Here is a 26,737-nt window from a genome sequence, read left to right as displayed (position 1 = left end):
TTTCAAAAATTTATGAAAAATTAACTTAAAAAATGTATTTTGTTGCAAAAAGTTGTTTAATTGAATTCAGTTTTTTAAATTTGATTTTTTTTTCAATTTTAAAGGGGCAATGATGAGGGAAAGAAAAATAGACAAATCTCTCACCCAGTTGTTCACTCCTCAGATGCATAGCAAAGGCTGAGTCAGGCAGGAGCTCTTGGTTCCTGGTTTCAGAATGGCTCAACTCTGGACATTGTAGCCATTTGGGGAGTGACCCAAATTGGATGAAAGATCTTTCTGTGTTTCTCCTTCCCTCTGTAAATCTGCCTTTCAGAAAAAAATAAATCTTGAAAAAAAAAACCCATCATCCCATGTCAAGAGTGCCTAGGGTTTATCTCCAACTTCTAGCTTTGTCCTCATGCTGATGCTGGGAAGTACTGATTATGGCCCAAGTCCTGGGTACCTGCTACCCAGCTAGGACATCTTGACTGAGTTTCAAGTTCTTGGTCTTGTCCCACCATTGTGAATGCTGGGGAGTAAGTCAGTGGATGGGCTATGTGTGCATGTTCTCTCTTTCTCTCCCAAATAAGTAAATAAATTTATTCTTTGTCATTATGCTTTCTTAGTATTAAAGTTTTTTATTTGTTTTCATTTGATTTGACAGACAGAGATACAGGGAGATAGAGAACTCATTTTCCATCTTCCCAAATGCCAACAAAGCAAGGAGAATTCAGCTCTCCCAAAAGCCTGAAACGAACCCAAGCACTTGGCCTATCACCTGCTGCCTCCCAGATGTGGGCATTGACAGGAAGCTAGATTGACAGCAGAGCCGTAGAGGTGCAAACCAGGCACTCTGGCAGTGGATGTGGGCATCCCAAGCAGGTTTCCCAACTGCTACGCCAGACAGCTACTGCTTCATCCTGGTTTTGCGTTGCATTTCCCTGAGGAATAATCATATTCACATCCTTTCATGTGCTTATTCAGCTTTTTTATTTATTTGAGAAAATACTATTCAGATGCTCTGCAGGTTTTGCAATGAGATCACTTTTCTTTATGTTATTGAAAACTTTGTAATGTATTTCATATACTATGTAGAGTGGAGATTTTGTGCTCTCAAAGCTTTTACTATTCCTTGAACAAAGTTCATGAAACACCAATTGGCTGAGGGAATTTTCCAAGTTGGGAGAGTCCTAGAATCAGTGACAGGAAAGCATGCACAGGAACTCCCTACATGCATGCCCAAACTGCTGATTTATTTACTTTTTAAAAAAGATTTCATTATTTTTATTGGAAAGTCAGATATACAGAGAGGAAGAGAGATAGAGAGGAAGATTTTCTGTCTGTTAATTCACTCCCCAAATGACTGCAGTGGTTGAAGTTGTTTCGATCCAAAGCCAGGAGCCAGGATCTCCCATGTGGGTGCAGGGTCCCAAGGCTTTAGGCTATCCTCAACTGCTTTTCCAGGCCACAAGCAGGGAGCTGAATGGGAAGTGGGGCTGATGGGTTTAGAACTGGCACCCATATGAGATCCCAGCATGTGCAAGGCAAGGACTTTAGCCACTAGGCTACCACACTGGGCCCGAAATTTATTTACTTTTAACAGAAAGTCAGATATACAGAGAGGAGGAGAGAACAGAGAGGAAGATTTTCAGTCTGTTGATTCACTGTCCAAGTAACTGCAACAACCAGAGCTAAGCCAATCCAAAGCCAGGGAGGCAGGAGTCTATTCCAGGTCTCCTATGCCGGTCTTGCAGGAATATATATATCGTATACTTGATTACTCAAAAATTTATCCTCGGGGCCTGTGAGCACATGAAAGATCTGTATTGAGTTCCATGTTCCTGGCTTCATCCTGACTCAGCTCTCTGGCTGTTGCAGGCATTAGGTGATGTGAATAGATCTCTCTGTCTCTTTCTTGTTTTCTGTCTCTCTGCCTTTCAAATAAATATAAATAAGTATGTTTTAAAAAATATTTATTTATTTTTATTGGAAAGGCATATTTACACAGAGAAGGAAGAGACACAGAAAAAGATCTTCTAACTGCTGGTTTACTTGCCAAGTGGCCACAACAGCTGGAGCTAACCCAATCCAAAGACAGGAACCAGGAATTTCTTCTGGTCTCTCACAAGGTACAGGGTCCCAAGGCTTTAGACTTTCCTCAACTGCTTTCCCAGGCCACAGGCAAGGAGCTGGATGGGAAGTGGAGCACCCCGGACAGGAACTGGTGACCATATGGGATCCAGTGCTGGTAGTCCAAGCATTAGCCTTTTTTTTAAAAAGATTTTATTTTTATTGGTAAGGAAGATATACAGAGAGGAGAAGAGACAGAGGGGAAGATCTTCTATCTGATGATTCACTCCATAAGTGACTGCATTAGCTGGAGCTGTGCCGATCTGGAGCCAGGAGCCAGGAGCTCTTCTGGGTCTCCCACACAGATGCAGGGTCCCTAGGCTTTGGGCTGTCCTTGACTGTCTTCCCAGGCCACAAGCAGGGGGTTGGTTGGGAAGCAGAGCCACCGGGACTAGAACCGGCACCCATATGGGGTCCCGGTGCGTGTAAGGTGAGGACTTTAACCACTAGGCTACCACACCCGGCACCCAAAGGAGTAGCCTTTTGAGCTACCTTGCTGTCTCCCCCAAAAATATACTTTCTATACTGGAAGTTGAGTAATATGTTGTACTACAATGACATGAGAAAGATCATTTTAGGTCCAGCAATAGGTGTTTCAGATACTTCCTGAATTTCCTTTTAAATTGTTGGCTTAAAACACTCATTTTCTATGGATGACATATGATAGATGCATGTACAAATGTTTTCCCATTATCCCTTCTTGGACTTTAGGTAAGAGTGCAAAGGCTCAACCATCCTTGAGCAAGCTGAGCCGGGAGGAATTGGAAGATGGTTTCCTACGACTTCGTGATGAGCACCTTTCAGTGAAGGAACTTTTTTGGAAGCAACAAGATGAAATGAAAAGGTATGTGATGTTTTCCTTAAAAATTTAAAAACTATGTCTACATCAGTCCTATTCCACATGCACACATGCACACACACACACACATACAGAGCAATACATTTACTGAGATGTCTATGCTGAAATACAACTCAATTATCAGAATGGTTTGTTCCAAAAATCATTTTGAAGCAATATTTCTTTTTTCCGTTTACCTGCCAAACCCATCAGTAGACTCTGCCCACAGCCTGCATAGCATCATCAAGATCCTGGTTGATGTTAATTCAACTCACAGAGCAAGAGAATGGGCAGAAGAGAGAGGATGAAGACACAAGAAAAGATTAGACTCTCAGAGGAGCAATAGCTGGGGCAAGGAAGATAGTCTTTTTATTATTAATTTTATTTATTTTTGATGGTAGTTGATTAGGGTCATTAGAATCAAGGGCTACAGGAAGGTGGGCGAGATCACCATTCCCACATGCTCTTTTTTTTCCTTCCTGTGTCTGGGGGCAGAAGGGGAGACAGCAGAGAAGCCACACCCAGCCTTCCAAATGCCTTTGCACATTGGGAAGCAGGACAGCCACCCGACACCACCGCAGGTTCCCCAATATGGAGCATGCTGTGGGGGTCCTGCTCAAGAGGTTTCAGTAGTTCAGTAGTTCTGAATTTCTGAATTACTGCCAATCTTACTACTCCAAGCATGACAAAATCGCTCCAGAATCCACTAGGTGACATAGTTTACCCTAGAGTCTCCATTTACTCAGATATTCACTGTGGTGACTATACCTTGCCTGGGGTAGTTGATCAAGTTGTTATGTCCTCTGTCATGGTACCAGGTGTCCTATGCAGGCTCTGCCATATCCTCCATGTGCACCTGGATGTGCTGTCTACTCCTCTGTCTGAGCAACTGAGGAAGCTCAGCTTTGACACATGCATTCCATGGTCAGACCATGGAACCTGCAATTCTGTTCATGGATGGGGTTTTGACTCCAGTGATTCAGTTTGGGGGTTTCCCGTAGAAACTTCCTCTGAGGTGATCTCAGACCTGATTCTTGGGTGTGCATGCCAATACAGGGTCTGGCACAGTCCATTGCCCAAATCAGTTTATGCCTATGCTGGTGGTTGCAATTGCTGGGTCAGTTCTGTGAGAAGGAGTCTTTATAAAGCAAAACTAAGATCTTGTCGATCTTATACCACATGCAGATGTGTTGTGATGGCATTAATTATTAAGTACTCTTACAGTTTAAAGACTATGAACTAATTTAAAAGAATGAAATAGGATTATGAAGAAAATGAACTACAAAGACATAACTTATACAAGATCACATCTGTTAAGTAGCAGAACTATAAGCTTTCAACTGCAGCCTCCCCAATCCCATCCACCACGCAATGATCGAGCCTTGCTCTTGTCAACCCTGCCTAAAGTTAAGGTTCGTTTAGACATTTAGGTAACCAAACAGAATTTTCTCTACTTTCTAGAAGCACCAAATCTGGTGCACCCCTGCATGTTCTCCAAAACCTAACCGAAGCCTCAAAACTGCAGTAGGGTTTTACCTACTTACTGCCTTTTGTTCCCCAACTGCTCATTTTCTCTAGCTGTAATGAGTTATGAACCCAAGTTGCTCAACCACAGGCATGTTGCTGGTAGTTTTTGGCTGGAAGGCACTGACACCAAAATGTGTCAAATGTATCTTCAAAATGTGTCTTAGAGATAAACTCTGGGTGGGTCTCAGGACAGGGCATCTCAAGCCTAGATCCCAGACGCCAGCCACCACATGCATGTGGTGAGCTGTTCCTGGGCCTGCCTGGGCTCCAGGGGCTGCTCCCTTTGGGGTGAGTACACCGACCACCAATGAGGAAGTCTCGAAGTCTCCTGTGACTGGGCAGAGCAGGCCTGGGGCGGGGCGGGAGTGGGAAGGTCCGGGGCACATCCTCCACTCTCATTGAGCTGTGGACAGGATTGGGGAGGGGCATGACCTTGGGCCTGGGGGTTTAAACTTCCTGCAGCCTCTCAGCTGTGGATGAGTCTTAGGACTGGGCGTCTCATGCCCAGATCCTAGGCGCCAGCCACTACATGCGAGTGGTGAGCTGGCTGCCCAGCCAGGGAGCTCTGGGGTTTTGGTTCTTTGAATCGCTGCTTAGGTAACTCCAGGTTGAACCCACTGTGCTTCTTTGATGTGAATCAATCCTAAAGATTCCCAATGACAGTAACTCTTCCTTTGAAGAACTTGTAATCACTTAACAATGCTGAGCACCAAACACCAGTTCATGCAAAAGCTAAGGCTTGAGGCTTGACTAGCAGGATCATATCTTATTACCTGACATGATGATGGATCAGCAGACGGATCACATTTGACAGGGCCATGGCATTAACTAGCACTCGAGAACCATATCCAGGGATAGATTCTGTGGGGGATGTGTAAGCCAAACCCTGTGGAAATTCCAGCCCCACTGGTTAGCTCAAGAGTTGGGGTAGTGATGGACTAAGCTAGGTGTGATCAATGAGCTTGCCATCAATCACAGGCAAAAGAACCCGCAACAGTCTGACTGGTCAAGCAGTAGCACCTGAATGTACATCCTAAACAGTGTGTGGGGTGAGTTGGGCTGCAAAGTCCACCAGCTCATACAAGGCCAAATGGAAGGTCAGACTGCGCTGGGCACTGGCCTAAAACCCAATGGCATGTATGAGAACTGGGTCTAGGAGTGGGTCAAGTGGAGGAACTTGGGAAAACTCCCCTGGCAAGTCATAGCTCCTGCTGGTGAACATGTGGTCCAGACCTGGGGGTCCGACAAGCTGGGCAAAGTAGCACCAATGGCTGGCTAATGTTTGAGTTGGTAATGGAATGGGGTAGATGGGGTAGGACAGAGCAATCCTTAGCCCACAAGCAAAATTAGAAATCAGGATGGAGCACAGGTCATGCCGAGCTAGGCTCTTGCACCTACTGGTCTGTGTGAGCCAGGGACTCTAAGCCACAGTGTGTAAGGCAGGGGTCAGGACAGGTGAGGGACTGTGCCAAACTGAGTCAGAGCAACCACTGGCATGCGTGCGATCTGTGACAGGCAACAGGCCTGGTTGGGGAATAAGGGGACACTCTAGCTGGGTTGAGGTTCCCGCCAAGGAGCACAGGGCTGGAATGGGGAAATGATCAGGAAATGATTGTAGTCTCACTTAGCACAGTGTTGACTGGGACTGGGCGCACTAAGCCGCGCTAGACTCCAACACCATCTTGTGTCTGGGGGACCAGGGTAGATGTAAGATGAACTAGGCTAGGTCTCAGCCCCTACTGAGCCGTGTGTGAGCCATATGTAGGCATGTACGAGCCATGGCTGGGCTGAAACATCCGACAGCAAGAACCAGTTTGGGTCGAAGGCCAGTCAGGAAAAGCCACTGTTCCTGCTAGGACAGGAGATGAACTGAGTAGGGCTGGCTCATGGACCCCTGGTATGCACGAAATTTGGCATTGGGAGAGGTTCTGATGGAGGAGCTTGGGCAAGTCTTCTGGCAGGACACAGACCCTGCAGGTAAGCACAAGAGGAATGAAAGGAAACAACCATAACAGGCCATGGAAAGTTTCCCACTGGCGTACATTTGGCAGGGGTTGGGGGCAGGCCAGGCTGAATCAGTTCACATCACCCACTGGTGAATCCGAGCACCAGAACAGAGTGTGAGTGGAGCCAGGTTCGGTCAAGACAAAAAAAAAAACAGTGCACATTATGGAATGCCAAGGTGATGTTACCTGTACCAGATGTGACTGCAGCGCCCAGCAGCACACATGAGAACCAGGGAGGGAGGGGGCGGAGCTGGCAGGGGAATATAGTGGTGCTCTCCTGCTGGACAGCTGCTGCCACTGGAGAGCATGGGCTGGGATGAGTGCAGACCAGACTAAGCAAGGCTACAACACCTGTGTGCCTCATTTGGACTTGAATAGGGAAAAGCCAGGCTGGGCTGATTGTTCCTACTGGTGCAAAAATAAATAAAGAAAAAAATAGAGTGGGTGAGGGTTGTTTGGGCTTAGCCGCAGAATCAGCTGGCAGAAGCCGGCAATGGGGGCTAATTCTGTCAAGTCATACCATAGAACCACTTGGTGAGAGTGCATAATCCAGGAGTGAGAGAGACCTGGGAGGGAAATAGTGGGATCCTCCCCCTTGGGTTACCACTTCCATGTGAGGGCACGAAAACCAGGATAGGGGCTGGGGTGGCTAGACAGAAAGGCACCCAACAACATCTGTGTGGGTTGGATAGTGGAGCTGGTTGAACAAGACTTCAATGCCCATTGACATGTATGAGAGCTAAATGGGATGTGGGACAGACTGGACTAGTCTGCTACACATACTGATTTGAGTGAGAGCCAAGTATGAAGTGGGTAGGATCGAGCTGGACTGCAACACCTATCAGTTTGCGTGGAAGACAGCACTGGAAACAGAACTGACCCAGCAATTATAACCACTAGCTGATTGGGGTGATGGACTGTGCTGGGCCCTGTACTTACTAGAACATTACAAGAATTTGGTCTGGGAACACCTCAGACAAAGTTTCTTTGGGGATCTCCCCAATCAAACTGCCGGACTCAGAATCCTAACCAACAAAAGACAGAATACAGAACAAGTCAACCAACTACTTCAGCTATATGTTAGCAGCAAAAAAACTGGGCAAACTGAGACTCTAAGATGGACTATGTCAATCAGTGGATTCTTCAATGACCTCATCATGCTTGGAATGGTGAGAATGGAAGCAATTCATAACTGTTGAACTGTCAAAACCACTTGAGCAAGACCCTCAGAGCATGCCCCATATCAGTGACCTGGGGTGGGTGGGAGACTGGGTGGGACTTCTCCCTTAATATCCCCCTTTACCTTAAATACATGAAAGAAACAATATGGAAATAATAGTCTTAGTCTTACCCATGTTCCTGTAGCCCTTGAACCTTTTTACCCCAATTAACTATGTAACGATTGTCAAAAATATAATAAAAAAATGAAAAAAAAAAAAAGAGCAAGGCTGAAACTATGATCAGCCAAGAAGTCACCGTCTGTCCTAGTCACTTGTTGAGACAGCTGCTTGGTGTTTTTCTGAGTGACAATCATTTTGTTTTTGTCTGTGCATGGAAAAAATTATGCTGTGGATTTTCTTGTCTCTTTTTCGTTGTTTATGAGAAACCTTGTCTAATATAAGCATACTGACCAGAGTGAACAAGTAATTATTCCATTTTCTACTTGTGCTTGTTGCCCTGTGAAACTATTACTTCGATGTTTAGTAAGGACAGCAATTCATTAGTTTTGTGAGGTGTGCAACAGCAGAGTAGCTTTCATAGGGTTGAGCACCAGGCCAGGTTCAAACATCACTGAGGCTTCTTTGTGTCAGATAAGCTCCTGAGACCAAGGACAGTTTTTTTCTTACTCCTTGAAATCCCCAGGGAGTGATTCATTTCCTTTTTTTAAAAAAATGATTTATTTATTTTTATTGGAAAGTGAAACATACAGAAAGGAGGAGAGACAGAGGGGAAGATCTTCCGTCTGATGATTCACTCCCCAAGCAACCGCAATGGCCAGAGCTGAGCTGATCTGAAGCCAGGATCCCAGAGCCTCCTCTGGATCTCCCATGTGGGTGCAGGGTCCCAAGGCTTTGGGCCGTCCTCATCTGTTTTCCCATGCCACAAGTAGGAAGCTAGATGGGAAGCAGGGTCTCTGGGATTAGAACCAGTGCCCATCTGAGATCCCAGCACATTCAAGGTGATGACATTAGCCAGTAGGCTGTTGTACTGAGTCCCTGTTTTTTGTTTTGTTTTTAAGCATAAATAATGGGACACAGGAGTGGATTCATCTCACCCATCCATTCACAGTTACTTGCTATGGAGTAAGCTGTAGAGATAGTAACATTGCTAGAAGGATAAGCCATGCAATCTATTTCTCCACAGGCTGAGAACCACCTTGCTCCGCCTGACTGCTACAGGCCGGAACCTCCGAGAGGTTTCCAGGCCTCAGCTTCGGGCACCCACAAAGCAGGAACAGAAAGCGAGGTGGCAGCGGCGTCCAGCAACACATCCACTCCAAGCACAGTTTCAGCGTGTGGTCTCCTCTGCTCCATGTCAAGTCCTGCCTCACACCCACAGAGGACACCGACAACTCCACACAGCTGGGGCCCACGTCCCGGAAAAACCTAGGCATGGTGAGGCACGGGGCCTGGCCCATGGGGCTGAACTCTGGGAGGGATCCCCTGGTCTGCCATGTGGTCCTTATTCTGCCCTTCACTCCCATTTTGTCCTTTTGGAATTATTCCTTCCTTTCTACCTCGCTAAATGGGCTGTCAAATTCTATACTTCCAATTCACCTAGAAGACTTGTTGCTGCAGAATCAGACACTTGAAAACCAAATTTTGCTGGTAGCTATGCAGTGGGTCTGGAAAACTGAGAAAATGTGGCTGAGAGGCCAAGAGTGAGAGAGTTATGTAGTAAGGGGTTGCTCCGCTTCATAACTGGGCAATGTGAACAGAGGGTCAGACTCCCACGAGCTGTCAAGTTATGGCTCTTAGCATTATGAGGGCAGTGGGCACTTTTGAAACCAGGATCTATGCTAAGGCTCTTCTTGCAGGAAAATGCACCTCAGCAGGCAATTTTCATGCGTTCAGAATTTCCCAACCTTAGCCCTGAAGTCTAAGCCTAGAGGTCAGGTTGTAAGTGATCCACATCAGTGCTGTTTTCTCCTCTTGTATTCCGAGTTGGCAGAGTACTAGGTCAGTCTTCCTCTTGCTGCAGTGAAAGCTCATGCTGTGTTGTTATGGGTAAAATGGCGCAAAGGAAGGTGGCCTGCGTTCTTGGCTCACATGAGAGACCATAGGAACCAAGCAGCGAGCAAAGCTGGACTGAAAGCTCTTGCTACAGAAGCCAGGAACAGGACTCCAAAAGAGGAAAAACCCAAGAAAGTGAGGAAGTGGTATTTTTAAAGTACACATAGCAGGTATGGGGGAGGAGGTGGATAAAACAGCAGAAAATAATCAGAGGTTAGAGGCAAAACACATCAAAGGGCTGGGATTGTAATTCCACCTTGCTTGCTCCTGATAAAACACAAAGCTGTCAGAAGGGTGTGATTGATAACTTCTTTCTATTCTAATGATATGTTCAAATGACTGTGTCTACATTTCTTAAGTCAATTAAAAATAAATACAATTTTTTTAAAAAGCATTAAGGGTCTGGTGCCATAACATAGTAGTAAAATCTTCACCTTTCATGTGCCAGCATCCCCTATGGGCACTGACTGGTATCCCAGTTGCTCCACCTCCCATCCAGTTCCCTGCTTGTGGCCTGGGAAAGCAATAGTAAAGCCTTAGAATCCTGTACCTGCATGGGAGACCTGGAAGAAGCGCCTGGCTCCTGGCTTTGGAATGATTCAGCTCTTGGAGATTGCAGCCACTTGGGGAGTGAACCAGCACATGAAAGATCTTTCCGTCTCTCCTTCTCTCTGTAATCTGACTTTCCAATAAAAATAAATCTTTAAAAAAATGCATTTAACACACAATCTCTGCCTGGAATGGGCCTGCATCTTGGTTCTTATTTATCCTCGTTCACTTGAGTATATATTATCCTGCTAACTGATAAAGTCTGTAGTTGCAGTTCTGTGCCGAGCTAAGAGAACTTTGTCATGAGTGGATTTCCGACAGGTCTCTAGGCTGCCTTCATCTAGCACTTTCAGACTGGTGTTCCAGTGGATACTGTTTTTTGAGTCACATTTCTTTATTTCTTAAAAAAAAAAAAAAAAAGACATACTTATTGGAAAGGCAGATCAGATTTACGGGAAGAAGGGGAGACTTACAAAAAAAAAAAAAAAGAAAGATCCTGCATCCTCTGGTTCAGTCCCCAAATCGCCACAACAGTTGGAGTTGAGGCAATCTGAAGGCAGAGCTTCTTTCATGTCTCCCATGTGGGTGCACAGTCACAAGGCTTTTGATTGTCCTGCATTGCTTTCCCAGATCATAAGCAGGGAGCTAGATGGGAAGTGGAGAAATAAGGATATGAACTGGCATGTCCAGGATACTGGTGCTTACAAGGTGGGAACTTAGCCATTGAGCCATCATGCTTGACCCTAGAGTTGATCCATTTTTTTCTTTCCTTTTTTTTTTCTTTTAAGATTTATTTATATTTTTATCAGAAAGGCAGATATATAGAGTGGAAGATCTTCTGTCCAATGGTTCACTCCCCAAGCAGCCGCAGCAGCTGGAGCTGAGCCAATCTGAAGCCAGGAGCTTCTTCTGGGTCTCCCATGTGGGTGCAGTGTCCCAAGGCTTTGAGCTGTCCTCGATTATTTTCCCAGGCTACAAGCAGGGAGCTGGTTGGAAAGTGGAGCAGTGGGACAATAACTGGGGCCCATATGGGATTCTGGCACATGCAAGGCGAGACTGCCTAGAATCACATTTCTAAAAAATATTTTATTTATTTTAAAATCACAGAGAAAGGTATTCTGTCTGTTCATCATTCCCCCAAATAACTCTGATGGATTGGGCTGAGCTAGCCAGAAGCCTGGAGTTTCAGCTAGGTCTCCTACATGAGTGCAAGTGCCCAAGTACTTGGACCATCTCACATTGCTTTACCAGGTGCATATTCAGTGAGCTGGATGTAAAATAGCACAAACCACCTGGTATTGAAGGTGATACCTTAACAGCCCAATCATATCTTCTGCCTAAATTTTCAGCACCAAGTGACAGGCTGAGCTACACAGCCCCTCCCATGTTCAAGGATCCTGCAACAAATGAAAAAACCAGAGGTGAAATCATTGGTGAACCCAGCGAACTGTGAGTTCTTTCCATTTTCCCTCTCTGTTATTCCTGCAGCTTTCAGTGAGCATGCATCAGGTGAATATAGGTGAGTTAGTCTTTCCAACATAATCAGAGAGAGTGAAATTCAAGCTGAGGTCAAATTCCAACTGTATTGCTTACAACTGGAAAACGTACCTCTGTTCTCCAAATAAGAGAAGACCCTTTCCTCAGGTGAAGATATTCCCTCCTTTTTCCTTTATACTTTCATCATTTAGATTGTAATTCATTTTTACTTTCATTTGAAATTTGGAAAATTGTTTTTTTTAAATATTTATTTTTATTGCAAAGTTGGATATATATATATATGTATGTATATATATATATACAGAGAGAGAGAGAGAAGAGACAGGGAGATTTCTTCCATCCAATGATTAACTCTCCAAGTGACCACAACAGCCGGACATGCCGATCCAAAGACAGGAGCCAGGAACTTCTTCCAGGTCTCCCACATGGGTGCAGGGTCCCAAGGCTTTGGAGCTGTCCCCAATTGCTTTCCCAGGCCACAAGCAGGGAGCTGGGTAGGAAGTGGAGCTGCTGGGATTAGAACTGGTGCCCATCTGGGATCCTGGTGCGTTCAAGGCGAGGACTTTAGGCGCTAGGCCATGACGCTGTGCCCTTGGAAGGTTATCTTGCACATGCAACAGGTTTATGACTCCTCTGACTTTTCTGTGTATATGTGGGAGTCCCTCCTAAGTCCCTCTTACAACCCTTTTTTTTTTTCATTTTTTAAATTATATTTTGACAATCTTTACTAAGTTAATTAGGGTACACAACCCTTTCTAATTCTCCTTTTTGGGAAGGGCCTCATAGGGTCCTTTCTTCCAGCTAATTACAATTTTGGCTAAAAATGCATTGGTTTTTATTTGCCTAACAGTGCCCACATTCTGGCTGATGACACTATGCAAGTAGAAGTGTCACCCACATTGTCTGAGAAAATGGGATCCATAGATGAACGTGTTGCACAGCGCAGCTCCTTGGAGAGTGCCCAGAAAGCCACAGAACTTCGGTGAGTATGTGGCATTCCAAGCCTCAACCAGCAACAACCGAAGGAGTAGGAGATCCTTATCTGTGCCTTGCTTCTATCTCATTTTCAATCAGAGAACTGGACCTGGAAGCCATGGGAGTTAGGAAATGGATTAAACCCAGAAGTTAATGCTGGCCACACTTCTTAGAAGGAAAATCATTTCAATGCCTTCATCCGCAGATAGGAGCGCTGAGGCCTTGCTGTGCATCAGTTTCTAGAGAACTAACTTACTTACCTTCTTTATTTTTCTTTCTTTTCTTTTCTTTTTTCTTTCTTTCATTCTTCCTTTCTTTTCTCTTTCTTTTGCAGTTTTAATTTCTTAGGAAAATTGAGAAGGAAACAGTTAACACACCGGAATTAGAACTGGCGCTGATATGTGACCCCGGGGCATTCAAGGCAAGGACTTTAGGTGCTAGGCCACGCCGCCAGGCCCTCCATGAATTTTTAAAAAGATTTATTTATTTTTATTGGAAAGTCAGACATACAGAGAGGAGGAGAGACAGAGAAGAAGATCTGCTGTCCGATGGTTCACTCCCCAAGCGGCCACAATGACTGGAGCTGAGCCAATCTGAAACCAGGAGCTTCTTCTGGGTCTCCCCATGTGGGTGCAGGGTCCCAAGACTTTGGGCCATCCTCAGCTGCTTTCCCAGGCCACAAGCAGGGAGCTGGATGGGCAGCAGGACCGCCAGGATTAGAACCAGCATCTATATGGGATCCCGGCACGTGCAAAGCAAGGATTTAACCACTACGCTATCATGCCGGGCCCCATGAATTTCTTTTTTAAGATTTATTTTTATTGGGCCTGGCGGCGTGGCCTAGAGGCTAAAGTTCTCGCCTTGAACGCACCAGGATCCCATATGGTTGCCGGTTCTAATCCCAGCAGCCCCACTTCCTGGTTGCTAATTTTAGACCTACCTGGACTTTGCAGAGGTATTAGGAAACCATGAGCATCACAGCAAAAAAAATAAATAATAAAAATTAAAAATTAATAGAAATTCTTTAGAATGCAGAGTTTAATTGTCGCCATCCAGCAGCGACACTAAGATGACTAGGAACTCTCTCGAGCGTCTGGAAAAACAAGAACCGCCACCGCAACTGAAACACACAAGGAACGAACACACAAACACATGGAGGAATGAACAAATGAACAAAAAGCCAAAAGCGGCTGCTTATAATACAGTTCTCCACCAATCACTTCTCCCCGTGGGTCCACTGGGCGCTACCTGATAGGCCCGTAGCAATGACATAATCGCAGCGGGGACATCAGCTTATCCCTGTAACTTCTTGTTTTCCTACTGAAGGGACCAACTCCGCCTCCTGGCCCTCGGCCAGCCACCATCTTGCGACCGCCCATCATACACGTAGGGTCAGCTCCTGGCACACCGCTCCCTATATTTAATGCTAGTGGTCTTTCAAAGCTCAGTTAGTGTGAGGGCAAAGTGCAGAGGGGAGATTGTTTAGCCAACGGTTCAGACACTGCCTGGGGTGCTGTGGGCTGTTGCGGAAGGCCAAAGACAAGAGCATGATGTCCTTCGTGGGGCACAGTCCAGGGACAGAGGGGCTTCACTCTGCATCCTCGGGGCTCTGAAGCACCATCTTCTTTCCGCAGAGCTTCCATTAAGGACAACGTGGAGCTGATTCGGCTTAAAAAGCTCTTACATGAAAGGAGTACCTTGCTGGCTGTAACCAAAGCACAGTTAAAAGATGTGCAAGGGGTGAGGCGCCATCATCAGCTGTGCATTCCTGAGGGAAGGGAGGAGAAACCCAGTAATCTCTCCTTCATTGTCCATGTGAGAGCATGACTGAAGAGTAGGTTCCTTGTCTCAATCACAAGGCTTAAAGGGGCTACTTTTAAAAAAAGATTTATTTTTATTGTTTTTATGTGAAAGATAGTCAGATATACAGAGAGGAGGAGAGACAGAGAGGAAAATCTTCCATCTATTGATTCACTCCCTAAGCAGCTGCAACCACTGGAAGCTGAGCTGATCCGAAGCCAGGAGTCCAGAGCTTCTTCCGGGTCTCCCACACAGGTGCAAGGTTCCAAAGCTCTGGGCTATCCTCCATTGCCTTCCCAAGCCCCAAGCAGGAAGCTGGATGGGAAGTGGAGCCGCTGTGATTAGAAACAGCACCTATATGGGATCCTGGTGCGTTGAAGGTGAGGCCTTCAGCCGCTAGGACTACGCTGGGCCAATAGGGGTTATTGTTTTCCCAGTATTTCTCTGTTAGAAAGAAAGGTCAAGCCTGGACTGCCCAGGTGGAATTAAGTGGCATTTCCTTGGAGTACAATTACGGACCACACATGACCTTGGAGTGTCATGACATTGGAAGCCAAGAGCCGGCAGAAGGGAGAGAGTCGTTTTTGCCAAACACTTTCTAGTTGTTCGACTATGCTCCAGGCACTTTGAGTCATAGTGTCATGGAAGTTGGTAGCAGAACTCAATGTAAATACGTTTGCTGCTTGAGGGAACTGGGTCTCAAAGATGGTAAGTAACTCACTCAGGTCATGCAAATAGTGAGGAGCAGAGCAGGATCAAGTCCCAACTGGAACCAGGGTCCTTAGCTCTTGATTGTACCCTGGACAGTAATGTCTGAATGGTGGAAAGCAGGCATTAAAGGTCTAATAAATAGGTCGGCATGATGTGTGCTTGAGCCAATATTGAGTCCTATGAACAGTGCAGAGTACTGGGCTAGATACATAGACAGTTCCTGCTCAGTGAGCAAAAGGAGCATGTAAACAAGCCCTTCCCAGTGTAGCACATGAGGGACACAAAAGAGCAGAGTCGAACCTAGCCAAGGGTAGCAGGTGACTACTGCATGGGTCCAAAAGAAGCGGGGGAAGATTCTAATAGGCAGTGACAGAGAACAACAGAAAAAGGGATTGCAGAGACTCGTGAAATAGAATGGTCTTATCACCAAAGGGAAAGGAGTGAGGGAAGAAGAGATGTGAAAGCTGACTCTTGTTTCTCAGGTGACTGCAATGAAGACGGTAATGCTGTTCGCAGTACTGTTATCAGTGTCCTCGATGTGTCTGTTTTGTATGGGCTAAAGCATCTCAATGAAATCAACTTCCCAACCCATGCTTTTCAGATTATTTTGCAAATGCTTCTAGTCTTTTTTTTAAAATTATTTTTATTGGAAAGGCAATAAAAATATACAGATATACAGAGAGAAGGAGAGACAAGGAAAAAGATCTTCCATCTTCTGATTCACCATCCAAACGGCCTCAATGGCCAGAGCTGAGCCGATCTTAAGCCAGGAGCCAGGAGCTTTTCTGGGTATCCCATGCAGGTGCAGGGTTCCAAGGGTATGGGCTGTGCTCAACTGCTTTCCCAGGCCACAAGCATGGAGCTGGATGGGAAATGGAGCAGCCAGGATGTAAATCGGTGCGCATATGGGATCCTGGCGCATGCAAGGCAATTTGTATCCTGGATGCTCTACTTCCCATTAGGCTCCCTGCTTGTGGCATGGGAAAGTAGTCAAGAATGGCCTGGGACCTTGTGACCCTGCACCTGCATGGGAGACCCAGAAGCTCCTGGCTCCTGGCTTTGGATCAGCTCAGCTCTGGGTGTTGTAGCCACTTAGGGAGTGAAGCATTGGAGGGAAATCTTTCTCTCTGTATCTCCTTTTCTTTGTTAATCTGACTTTCCAATAAAAATAATCTTAAAATGGGCCCGATGTGATAGCATCACGGTTAAAGTCCTCACTTTGAACGCACCAGGATCCCATATGGGCACCAGTTCTAATCCCGGCCAACCTGCTTCCCATCCAGCTCCCTGCCTGTGGCTTGGGAAAGCAGTCGAGGATGGTCCAAAGCTTTAGAACCCTGTACCCGCATGGGAGACCTGGAAGAAGCTCCTGGCTTCAGATTGGCTCAGCTCCAGCCGTTGGGACCGCCTGGGAAGTGAACCACCAGACAGAAGATTTTCTTCACTGTCTTCTCTGTATATCTGCCTTTACAATAAAAATAAATAAATCTTTAGAAAAATCTTAAAATTTTTTAAAAGTTTGTTTTTATTGTATCCTTTGCTTCATTCCCCCAAGTGGCTATAATGGCCAGAGCTGAGCTGATCTGAAACTATAAGCCGGGAACATCTTCTGGGTCTCCCACCTGGGTGCTGGGTCCCCCACATGGGTGCTTGGTCCAAGGCTTTGGGTCATCCTCTGCTGTTTTTCCAGGCCATGATCAAGGAGCTGGATGGGAAATGCAGCAGCCAGGTACAAAATGGTGCCCATATGGGATCTTGGCACATATAAGGCAAGGACTTAAGCCACATACAAGGCGAGGACTTAGGCTCCTGCACCAGGCCCAAGATGTTGTTTTAAGTTGTATTGGCAAATGGTTGTTTTTGCAGAACTGGATATTTTCTTTTAAATAAATTTTATTTTCTGTAGTGATAACATGGTTGATCAGGTTGGAAAGAATTGAGGATTAGGGAAAATTGGGTGTACTCATTGCTTCCAAATTTGCTATTTCCTTTTGTTGTTCCTGGTAAAGGGAAAAGACAAAGGGAAGGGAGTTGTGAGAAACCACTCAAAATTTTCCACATGTCCCAGTACCCAGGGATGAGGAACCGCATCTCATATCAACCCAGAGTCTCAATGTGCACATATTCGGAAGTTTTGTCCAAGTGGTTTGGATAGTTCTGAAATGCTGCCAGTTTCAGCAGTTTGAGGATGATGTTGCCGTCACAATGTCCATTAGCTCCATTTACTGAGATTTTTTTGCTGTCATTGTTTGTTTGGGGTAGTTGTCCAGTTAGTTCTCTTCTTCTGCTATAGCACCAACAGAACAGTTTTTAAAACTTCTTCCATTGCATTAAAGGAAAAAAAATTCTGAATTGAATTACCTTTGCTAGTTGAGTAAAAATGACTAAATTATGAATTCTTTACAAATGTAAAAAATGTAGGTGTGATAGGGCCCAGCGCTGTGGCCTAGCAGCTAAAGCTCTCGCTTTGCACACACCAGGATCCCATATGGGTGCCAGTTCTAATCCCGGTAGTCCCACTTCCCATCCAGCTCCCTGTTTATGGTCTGGGAAAACAGTGGAGGACAGCCCACATGGGAGACCTGGACCCTACACCCACATAGGAGACCTGGAAGAGGCTCCAGGCTCCTGGTTTCAGATCAGCTCAGCTCCAGTGTTTTCGGCCACTTGGGGAGTGAATCATGGGATGGAAGATCTTCCTCTGTTTTTCCTCCTCTCTGTATACCTTTCAAATAAAGAGAAAATGTAGGTGTAATAGTTTATCTTTCTTTCACTTTCCTAGTGATGCTTTTTCATGCATATAAAATATTTTTGAAAACCTGTTTATTTTTATTTGAAAGGCACAATTATATACAGAGAAGGACAGATAGATCTTGTACCATCTGCTGCACTCCTCAAATGTCGGCAACAGGCATAGCTGCGACAATGCAAAGCTATGAGCCAATAGCCTCCTTTGGCTCTCCCATGTGGATGAAGGGGCCAGAGGACATGAGCCATCTTTCACTGCTTTCCCAGAAACAGCAAGCTGAATCAGAAGTGGAATAGCCAAGATTTGAACAAGCACCCATATGGGATACTGGCACTGCAGGCAGAAGCTTAATCTACCATGTCATAATGCCAGTCCCTAAAATAATTTTACATTCTCGTTATCCCTTGTGGTACCATATAGAAGCCACTAGTGGCTACTTTACAGACTGCCAGCTTTGGTTGAAATTCTGCCTCTGTTACTTGGAGGTGTGTTTGTCTTAGCAAGTGACTTAGCTCTCAGAACTTTGGTCTTCTTACTTCTAAACTTGTGGTAATTGGGCCCTGCGTATTGGCTCAATGACTAAATCTCCCTTTGCAAACACTGGGATCATATATGGGTGCTGGTCTGTGTCTAGCTGTCCGATTTCCCATCTAGTTCCTTGCTTTTGGCCTTGAAAAGCAGCAAAGGAGAATTTCCCAAATCTTAGGACCCTGCATCCACTACTGGGAGACCTGGAAGAAGTTCATAGCTACAGAAAGGCTCAGCTCTGGCCACTGTAGCATTTGGGGAGTGAACCAGCAGCTGGAAGGTCTTTCTGTCTCTCCTTCTCTCTGAAAATCTCGTCTGCCTTTCTAGTAATAGTAAATAAATCTTTGGTGAAAAAGATAAAGTTTAGGTAAAATACCTACTTCTCATATTGGTAAGAATTAGATGAGGGAATATAGGTGAAATAACGATCTGATGTGGTATATGTTGAAACAGTTGTAACACTTGGTAGCTTAATTCATAGTAGCTGGTACAATGATTTTTTTTTTTTTTGATTACTGGTTTTTTTCTGAAACTGAAAAGACGCCTTTCTAAAGCATACTGAGTAACAGAGCATTTAGGCACAGATTAAGTAGTTTTCTTGGTGTATCTGCAAAAGACAGACAATGAAAGTTTGAATAACTGATTCTTTTTCTTTTTTTGATTCTTCATTATTGTTAGTAAAATGATGCAACTGACTATATTCAGGGACTACCTTATAATCTAGGACTGGAGAGAAATAGCAGTTGTTACAAAATAAGGCTTGGCTTAGGAGATCTTTTAGCTGTCTTTTAAAACATTAAACATTTGTTGTGTTCTAAACATCATGAGCTTGTCAAAACAATAAGGTAATACTTCTTTCTTTCTTCCAGGCATACGAAACCTTGCTCCAAAAGGTACTTACTAACTAATACCTGGATTTTCTATTTCTTACTAATTTGATGTAATCAAACCCAAAAAACTCCTATTCATCTCCATGAAACATAAGACCAGAATTTAGCCAACTAAATCTAAGTTGTTATGTCATATTATTTTTATGAAGATAAATGATGTCCCTATTGTCAGAGGATGATCGTTGTGCTATTCTACAAATTGTGGAATAATGGCCTGATTGGTGCTTCTCAGCTTATTGCCAGAGTAAACTATTGCTCACAGCTTTCTAACAGTGTTCTTCAGCATGTGTGAGGTGGTGAGACCTGACAGCTGTTGCACATGTGCCCTGATGGCATGAAACCTTTGAGTGGGCTGCAGGTGAGGCTGGGTGAGAGCCCATGTGCAAGTTTCAGGGCTACAGCGAGGCTTCCCCAGGGGCCTCCTTCCGAAAAATAAACACAAGTTTTAGAGCTAGCATGCCATGTGCCTACATATAAAGCGAGGGGAAAAAAAGCATAAAAATAAAATAGCCTAGAAATTTTCAGGAAGCTTTGGAAACTGGGAATTACAACCCAGGGTTAATTTGAATGTTCTGGAATGTAAGGCTTTAATAAAAACCTTTCCAAACAGAGAAACTCCACCTCCAAAGTAACGCTAAGGTGAAGATCAAAGTCAACTTACAGTGTAAAGGCAACTTGCTCCTTATGGCATTCATTGTGACTTCCAGTAGAAAACACTAGGCAGGGCTGGTCAGTGGACACTACACCTGCCTGGTCATCGCACCATACCCAGAGTAACTTTCCTTTTGCATCAGAACCAGGGAGTCCTAGGTGCAGCCCATGATGCGCTCCTCACACAAGTGAATGAGCTCAGGGTAGAGCTGATGGAGGAAAGCAAGAAGGCAGCGAGCTTGAAGAGCCAACTGGAAGATGTGTCCATTCTGCAGATCACACTGAAGGAGGTAAATGGCATCAGGTGGAAGATGGCGATCAGTTATGCTTTGTTTCAGCTTGAGCGATGTTAAATGTGGATCTTAGCAGCAAAATAGGGGTTTCCTGCTTTCAAATGAGTCTCTAAGCAGTGAAATTATTTTCCTAGAGGGAAATTCCACCTTTAGAGGGAAAGCTAGAATTTATACTTATGTCTGTGATCCAAAGGTTTTGCTTTTGTACGAGGTTCTGTAGCAGTAGAAACTCATATGCCACCATAGCTTACTTTGAAGAAGTGCTATTCATTCCAGTGAACATTTCTAGCTCACGTGCAATTGATTCAAGACCTTGAATTGATAGGTTCCTTGTAAACTTGGGAAATGGGCCCGGTGAAGCTCTCACCCAAGGCCTGTCTTGCAAAAGAAAAAAGGAAATCTGTGTGAGGCGACAGGTTTTTGAATTATATGTCAAACATTCCACTATTATTCTTAGTTTCAGGAGAGAGTTGAAGATTTGGAAAATGAACGAAAACTGCTGAATGATGATTATGAGAAACTCTTAGAAAAGTGAGTACCAACTTTGGGTCTCAGAACACTGCTATAATAAGCAGGTTTTTTTTTTAATTTATTTTTTTTATTGTTAATCACATTGTATTATGTGATACAGTTTTGTAGGCACTGGGATTCCCCCTACCCCTCCCACAACCCTACCCCCATGGTGGATTCCTCCACCTTGCTGCGTATTCATGTAATAAGCAGTTTTAAAAAGTGCTTCATGTCTTGGAAATGGTGTGATGCAAGTACTGCTGTTCTAGTTCCCCAAAGAGTTTTCTGTGCAAAATCTTAATAAAGATGGAAGGGAGAACTTGGAATGTTTTTAACTGCAACCCTCAGAACCTTTAGTAACAGCACAACAAATTAAAAACAACTCATGCCACAGTATGTTGTCTTCATGTGTCTTGCAATGAACTTTTAGTAGTCAATCCTTAATATGAGAAAGGTCAAGGTTTTTTTGGTTTGTTTTTTTTTTTTTCTGTTGTTGGTGGTGGTGGTGGTTAAGTTTATTGGGAAAAGCGCATTTGGCCAAATGAAATGATTGTCAAGCCTATTGCAATAGTTATGGAGTTTATTATAAAGAAAAAGGCATGCGAAAGTGCACGTATCCTTTTATTAATTATTACCTAGATTTTAAATAGACAATCTGAAGTCTCGCCTTTATGTTGTCATTATTTTGTTTGATCAGCTTTTTAGCAAGGCGGATGACCAGGGCTGTGACATAGTAGAAAGGGTGGCTGCAGTGCCTTGTATCACCTGGACAGTAAACAGACCTGGAAAGGAATGGAGCTTTCAGTCCTAACAGTTATGCTGTTATCCCCAACGATTAAAATTACTTCAGAAAGTTTTAAAAAAGAAAATCTTCCAAATGCTAAGGATGGAAAAAGTCCAAATAGGCCTAAATTACTTGGTGTTAAGAAGTAAGTAGTTTTCCCTTTTCTAGTCTTCCGTTTTGGTGATGTTAATTTCTTTTTTGCATAATTCAATAAAAGGATTATGTATTTTTTTAAGATTTATTTATTTATTGGAAAGTCAGATATACAGAGAGGAGGAGAGACAGAGAGGAAGATCTTCTGTCCGATGATTCACTCCCCAAGTGAGCGCAACAGCCGATGCTATGCCGATCTGAAGCCAGGATCCAGGAACTTCTTCCAGGTCTCCCACAGGGGTGCAGGGTCCCAAAGCTTTGGTCCATCCTCGACTACTTTCCTAGGCTACAAGCAGGGAGCTGGATGGGAAGCAGAGCTGCCAGGATCAGAACCGGCGCCCATATGGGATCCTGGGTGTTCAAGACGAGGACTTAAGCCGCTAGGCCACACCGCCGGGCCCAGGATTGTGTATTTTTGACTAAGAGAGACATTAATATATCCTTCTAGAAGCTGCAACTAATGTGCTGAGCTTGTGCCTTGATTGTTTTTAACTGATTACTACAGATCAGCATGATGATTTGTTTCAAGTTGATAGGGAAAATACAGCTATCAAATCATTGGAGGTAAAAAAGGATGTCTTTCAGATTATTTTAATTCTTTAATAATTGAGAGTGAACTGTCATGTACTTTAACAATAAAGCAGTGACATTTTCACAACTTAAAAAAAAAGTGCTTCATGAATTTTAAGCCCAACACTTAACTTTAGCCACTAGGCTACAGCACCAGCCCCCTGGCTTGTGGTTTTAGCTTGGCCCTTACTGGGTATTGTAGATATATGTGGGGTGAATTAGAGGCACGCAGTCTTCTGCTTCTCCCACCTCTCAAATATGCAAATAAATAAAAAGTTTAAACAAGATAAATGATATGATTTAAAGAAAACACAATTGGCAAGATTTATTTTTTTAAAGATTTATTTTTTTTTATTGGAAAGGTGGATATACAGAGAGGAGAGACAGAGAGAAGATCTTCCGTCTGATGACTCACTCCCCAAGTGAGCGCAATGGCCGATACTATGCCGATCTGAAGCCAGGAGCCTCTTCCGGGTCTCCCACGCGTGGGTGCAGGGTCCCAAAGCTTTGGGCCGTCCTCGACTACTTTCCCAAGCCACATGCAGGGAGCTGAATGGGAAGTGGGGGCTGTCGGGATTAGAACCGGCACCCATATGGGATCCCGGGGTGTTCAAGATGAGGACTTAAGCCGCTATGCTATCGCGCCAGGCCCATGCAGGTTCTTTTTTATACCACAATTATTGAAATGATGGGGAAAAGCTGTAAGTGGAAATAATTCTTCATCAGTTTCATATCATTCAGGTAAAATGGCCAAGGACTTGACGATGTGTGCTTTATGCTCATAAATGCATCCATACTTACCACCACTACAGAGTGGAAAGTATAGTTTTGGAAAAGTTTAGTTCCTGCCTATAGAGTGGTAACTTATTTCATTCAAAGGAGAATGTTTTCCAAACTAATCACGTAATGAAGTAGATAGAGCAATGGATGAGAAGAGGGAAATCTTGCTCCTTGTCTAGACCAGTGGGCTTGAGAGTGTCTTGGTTCATGAGGACCCACCCGAAGAAAGCCAAGAAGATGACACTGGTAGTGCTTGCTCAGTGAGGTGATTGAAGCCTAAACAGACATGATAGTGAGCAACCCCTCAAAGAGGCCAGAAGTTCCAAAGCAGTTGGTGAATGACAGTTACAAACAAAACAAGGGCAGAACAAAAACATGTAGGGGAATGAGTGGGTAACGAGGCCCAGGAGATGCTGAAGTTGTGTAGTAAAGACGTCTTATCACACATCTTCGAGTGCCCATCTGACAACTTGGTTGCAATTTTCAGCATGTTGGACAGCAGTAGCCAACCTCACTGGAGCAACGAGCTCACAGAACAGCTGCAGCAGCAAGTCTCTCAGTTGCAGAATCAGCTGGATGCTGAGCTGGAGGAGAAGAGAAAAGTCTCACTGCAGCTGTCCCAAGAGAAAGGTAGGTCAGGCCCTGAGGACTCTCACAGAGGTGGCTTCTTCGCATCCGGTTTTCAAAAAGGAAACTTGGGTCATCATCTATTCAACTTCAGTCCCTCACCCTGATCCCCAGCTTGAGCCTGTATTTCTTTTTCTACTTTTTAAAAAGGATTGATTTAGTTTATTTTTCTCTCTTTTAAAAAGATTTCATTTATTTTTATTGGAAGCACAGATATACAAAAAGGAGAAACAAAGAGGAATCCTCCATCCAATGATTCACTCCCCAGGCAGACGCAACAGCCGGAGCTAAGCCAAACTGAAGCCAGGGACTTGTTTCAAGTCTGCCATGCCAGGCATAGGGTCCCAAGGCTCCAGGCTGTGCTCAAATGCCCTCCCAGACCACAGACAGGGAACTGAATGGGAAGTGGGGCTGTCGGGATTAGATTTGGTGCCCATATGGGATCCTGGCATGCAAGGCAAGGACTTTAGCCACTAGGCTAACACACTGGCCTAGTGTTAATCTTCCCAAGAAAGATCTTGCATCCATTGGTTCACTCCCCAAGTAGCCACAACAGCCAAAGCTAAGCCAATCCAAAGCCAGGAACTTCATCTGGGTCTCCCATATGGATGCAGGGTCCAAGGCCGTAGGTAATCCTCCTCTGCTGATTTTCCAGGACACAAGCAGGGATGGGAAATGGAGCCATAGGAACACAAACCAGCACCCATATGCGATCGCGGCACTTGCAAAGTGGAGAATTAGCCAATCATATTATTGTATCAGGCTTGATCCTATTCTTCTGTGGGCCATTGATAACCAGAAGAAGAACCCTAGCAACTGGTTGACCCTCAGGAAAGCAAGATGTCTAACATACCACGTGTTTACCTTTCTTGGAGGACTGTCTTTCTATTAAGAAGGATACCATTGTTTTGTAGTGCTCAAAACACTTATTCCCTCTCTCTCTCTCTCCCTCTCACTCCCTTTCTCTTTCTCTCTCTGCCTCCCACCACCTCTGTCCCATTCCTGCCCTGCTGGAATAAACCTACTTAAACAAAGCAAAACAAACAAACAAACAACACTTATTTATTGAGAGTTGAGAGAAAGAACTCACATGTCCTGGTTTATTCTTCAAGTACCTAGGATGGTTAGGGCTGGGCCAGGTCAAAGCCAGGATCCAGAAGCTCATTCCTGGTCTCCCACATGGGTGGCAGGAAACGAATCACCTGAGGAAATCACTGTTGCCTTCTAGCATGCAGTTCCCAGGAAGCTCGACTCAGGAGCCAGTCAGGATTACCGATTCCAAATGCCCTATTGTGGCACGTGGACATGTGAGCTAGCATCTGAATTGCTAAGCTAGCCACCTGCTCTGAGATGGCACTTCTTAACTCATTTATGTGTGTATGTGTACATATATATGTGTATGTGTGTATTAAACTTTATATATAATTATGCTAAATTATATATATTTAATATCCACTGTATTGAAAGTAATGAAGTTAGATTTCTCTGTCATTTATCATTCTCAATTTTTAGACATGAATAGAAGCCATGTTTTTCTTAGTTCGCATATCTGATATTTATTTTTTAAAGGTTTATTTTTTAAAGATTTGTTTATTTTTGTTACAAAGTCAGATATATATAGAGAGGAGGAGGAGAGATAGAGAGGAAGATCATCCATCCAATGATTCACTCGCCAAGTAAGCACAATGGCCAGTGCTGCGCCGATCTGAAGCCAGGAGCCAGAAACTTCCTCTAGGTCTTCCACATGGGTGCAGGGTCCCAAAATTTGGGCTGTTCTTGACTGCTTTCCCAGGCCACAAGCAGGAAGCTGAATGGGAAGTGGAGCTGCCGGGATTAGAACCAGCGCCCTTATGGGATCCCAGAATGTTCTAGGTGAGAACTTTAGCCACTAGGCCACTGTGCCGGGCCCAAAGTTTTATTTTATTTTTATTGCAAAGTCAGATATACAGAGAGGAGGAGAGAAAGAGAGGAAGATCTTCTGTCCAATGACTCATTCCCCAAGTGACCTCAACAACCGGTACTGTGCCGATCTGAAGCCAGGAGCCACGGAATTTCCTCCAGGTCTCCCACGCAGGTGCAGGGTCCCAAGGCTTTGGGCTGTCCTGTACTGCTTTTTCAGGTCATAAGCAGGGAGCTGAATGGGAAGTAGGGGCCGCTGGGATTAGAACCAGTGCTCATATGGGGTCCTGGCACGTTCAAGGTGAGGACTTTAACTGCTAGGCTATCATGCCAGTCCCATTTATACCTAGTTTTTTCTTTTTCTTTTCTTTTTTTTTTTTTTGCACTTCATTTTATGACATCATTTCATAGGCTCTGAAGTTTCCCCCACCCCTCCCGATGCCCTCCCCCCATGGTGGAGTACTACTACTCCATGTTATTGCAGAATCACAGTTAAATCCAGTCTTGTTTCTTTCATTGCAAGCATGTATCATGCATAGAGTCCAGCATCTTATCGTCCAGATAAATTCAACATTTTCTTGGGGAGACCATCTCTGGTCTAAAGGCAGAGCTGGCAGAGTATCGTCCCAACCAATTAAAAGCCATAACATAACATTGATAAAGGTTTACAACATTATGGAGTTAATTGACATGGTATTGAGTGACTGATATATTAGGAAATGCAAGTTCTTAACCACATCCTGTGACTACTTCATTGACATTTAAATTTTAGTCCACCTTAAAAGGACTATAGTATACTATTCAACTGTCTCATGTCTATTTCCATTTTTGTACTTAGCAGTTTATTGTATTGAAGCTAATTTTTACTGAACTTGGCAGATTTTAGGCTTATATCTGGCTTGTAACTTTAACAAGGCATATGTCAACAGTTGAGGTGCAGAACAGTTTTAGGAGGGGTGTGCAGAGAAATCTTCAATTTCCCAGTGAAGAGTAACTTATTTTCGTGTCCTGCCTAGTAAGGTATATGTGAGTCCCCGCTGACTGTTTCTTCTTGGTTC

General features: G+C 44.4%; 1 protein-coding gene across 1 annotated transcript in view; it reads left to right on the top strand.

Annotated features, from left to right (window-relative positions):
• RPGRIP1 (RPGR interacting protein 1) overlaps window positions 1–26,737 on the top strand; it is a 63,308-nt gene that overhangs the window by 1,909 nt on the left and 34,662 nt on the right. Inside the window, 9 exon segments of the mRNA XM_040968336.1 lie at window positions 2,821–2,953; window positions 8,845–9,095; window positions 11,612–11,746; window positions 12,561–12,741; window positions 14,369–14,474; window positions 19,392–19,415; window positions 20,207–20,353; window positions 20,814–20,887; window positions 23,641–23,783. Coding sequence (XP_040824270.1) covers window positions 2,821–2,953; window positions 8,845–9,095; window positions 11,612–11,746; window positions 12,561–12,741; window positions 14,369–14,474; window positions 19,392–19,415; window positions 20,207–20,353; window positions 20,814–20,887; window positions 23,641–23,783 — 1,194 coding nt within the window.

Source organism: Ochotona curzoniae, unplaced genomic scaffold (genome assembly GCF_017591425.1).
Source record: "Ochotona curzoniae isolate NIBS_2020 unplaced genomic scaffold, NIBS_Ocur_1.0 scaffold_4701, whole genome shotgun sequence".
NCBI lineage: Eukaryota > Metazoa > Chordata > Mammalia > Lagomorpha > Ochotonidae > Ochotona > Ochotona curzoniae.
This window is presented reverse-complemented; position numbering and strand designations above follow the sequence as displayed.